This window comes from Camellia sinensis, chromosome 4 (genome assembly GCF_055761805.1).
Source record: "Camellia sinensis isolate YWXY chromosome 4, ASM5576180v1, whole genome shotgun sequence".
Lineage (NCBI taxonomy): Eukaryota > Viridiplantae > Streptophyta > Magnoliopsida > Ericales > Theaceae > Camellia > Camellia sinensis.
The window spans coordinates 27059043-27061174 of NC_138964.1; the positions used below are offsets into that span (position 1 = coordinate 27059043).

Here is a 2132-nt window from a genome sequence, read left to right on the forward strand (position 1 = left end):
GAAAGCATGTGTAGGTCAAATAAATAGATAAATATACAAAATATACGTATAAGTTATATATAACTCAAATGGTAAGAGCCTTATTTATTAATTTTGTGACCCAAAGTTCAAGTCGCACCCTCTTCTCTATTTTTTATTTATTTATATATAATAAACATTGCCTCTAAATTAAAGACTTTTACCATAAATTTATTTTAGATTTTAAAATTAATTAAAAGACCTTCCAAATATTTAATTTGTACTTTAAAATTCACTACCAAAATATTTAAAATTGTAATATTATTATTATTTAATTATTTACTTGATTTTTATATTCGAGTTCTCATAATAAAACTAGTAAAACTTTTATTTCATAAAGAAAAATGATATATAAGGTCAGTTTTACAGGTTCTCTCATTTAAAATATCTATCGAGTTGCTCTCTAATCTGCCATGGAACTTTGGCAATTAAGTAGCCGAAATTTATACAATTAAAACCATTCAACATAACAATGGCATTGCTGTTTGAGTATAAAGCAAATTGAAGATATAATTGTCAAACCAAATGAAAAAAATAAAATAAAATAAACTAGAGTTAAATTGTGAAAGAAACAGGTAAAGTAGATCATATATATATATATTATTGATACAAAGCATAAAGGCTTTTGAACTAATATTCATAAGATCCAGAATAGATTCAAAATAAAAAAACACAAGTCTCTCAAAGATAATAATCACCATTCAACTTATTTATACACAAAAAATAGTGACAAATATTTTACTTTTTTTATTATTAGGATGACATGTTCTTAGTTGCCACCATTCCCTTCACCATAACCTGACCCATAACCACTGCCTTGACCATAACCCGATCCAGATCCAGACCCTTCTCCTGAACCTTGCCCATGACCTTGACCCGATCCAGATCCTGCTCCGCGTCCCCCGTTGCTTCCTGAACCTGACCCTGCCCTAGACCCAGCGTAGGACCCGGCATACGAACCTGCTTCAGAACCTGCACCAGACCCAGAACTCGACCCAGATCCTGATGAAGAAGCTGAACTTGACCCAGAACTAGACCCTGATCCAGACCCGGATCCAGATCCTGAACCACTTGATCCACCCCCCAAGCCCAAGCCCAAGCCCAAGCCTACACCAGTTCCTCCAACCCCAACTCCTACACCACCAAGATCCACACCTAAGTCTTTTCTTGCCACCCTACTCTCACTGACAATAGCAAAAGTAGCAAGAAGAAGCAAGGCAAAATATGCTAGGGACTTCACACTAGCCATTTTTGTGATTGAGTTATAAGAAAATATGGTAAACAGGTGTTTGGAAACAAAGAAAACTCAAGAAGGTGCCTATCAATGCAATTAGTATAATGTACTATCTTGAACAAGTATATGAGATCAATGAGAGCTTTCTATGAGTGGCATTGCATGGAGATTCAGCTATTTATAGTTGTTGATGGCAAGGTTGGTGCTCAAAATGTGTAGTTTTGATTGAAATGAAATAATGTTGATATTGAAATCCATATAGTGGAAGTGTTGATTTGGCATTTTATCAATTAGGTGGACTAAACTTTGTGGCTGATATATACCAAAGCTATCCCAGATTTCTGTATTTTTGACTAGTGTTCAGATGTGGGTGACAACTATGATCCATCACTCAGCTTAGTGGGTATATGACGCCATATGTATTGATTGACCAACTTTTGATCTTGATAAGTATACATATAGGTTAATTATGCCTTGGTGGTGGAGTATATCTATATGTTGATTGATAAGCTTTTGTTCTTGATACACATGTTGGTCACTTAAATGTCATTTTTTTCAACATTTTCATGTAAGAATTTAGGGTTTAAATCTTATCAATGTTGGGTGGAAGTAGGGATAGCCATGGGTTTGATAGCCCTCTCAATTTTTCGAGTTTAGTTCAATATTTTTAAAATTTGAAAAATATTTTACTCACAAAGCCAAATTAGGTTGAGAATTCGTATCCATTTACTATTTTGAGTTGCGTTTGGGATACATAGTGTGAGCCTAGCCTAGCCAGGTCTACTAATTTATAAAATATTAATTATAATTTTATATTATTTTAGTTATAAAATAAAGTAAAAAAAATTATAAATGATAATATAGATACATAATTCTTTCT

General features: G+C 33.1%; 1 protein-coding gene across 1 annotated transcript; it reads right to left on the minus strand.

Annotated features, from left to right (window-relative positions):
* Window positions 1-578: 578 nt before the first annotated feature.
* On the minus strand, window positions 579-1534 carry LOC114307383 (uncharacterized). Its single transcript, XM_028252793.2, has one exon. It carries the CDS (start codon window positions 1265-1267, stop codon window positions 788-790), a length of 480 nt encoding a protein of 159 aa, XP_028108594.2. The 5' UTR covers window positions 1268-1534; the 3' UTR covers window positions 579-787.
* Between the last annotated feature and the right edge of the window lie 598 nt (window positions 1535-2132).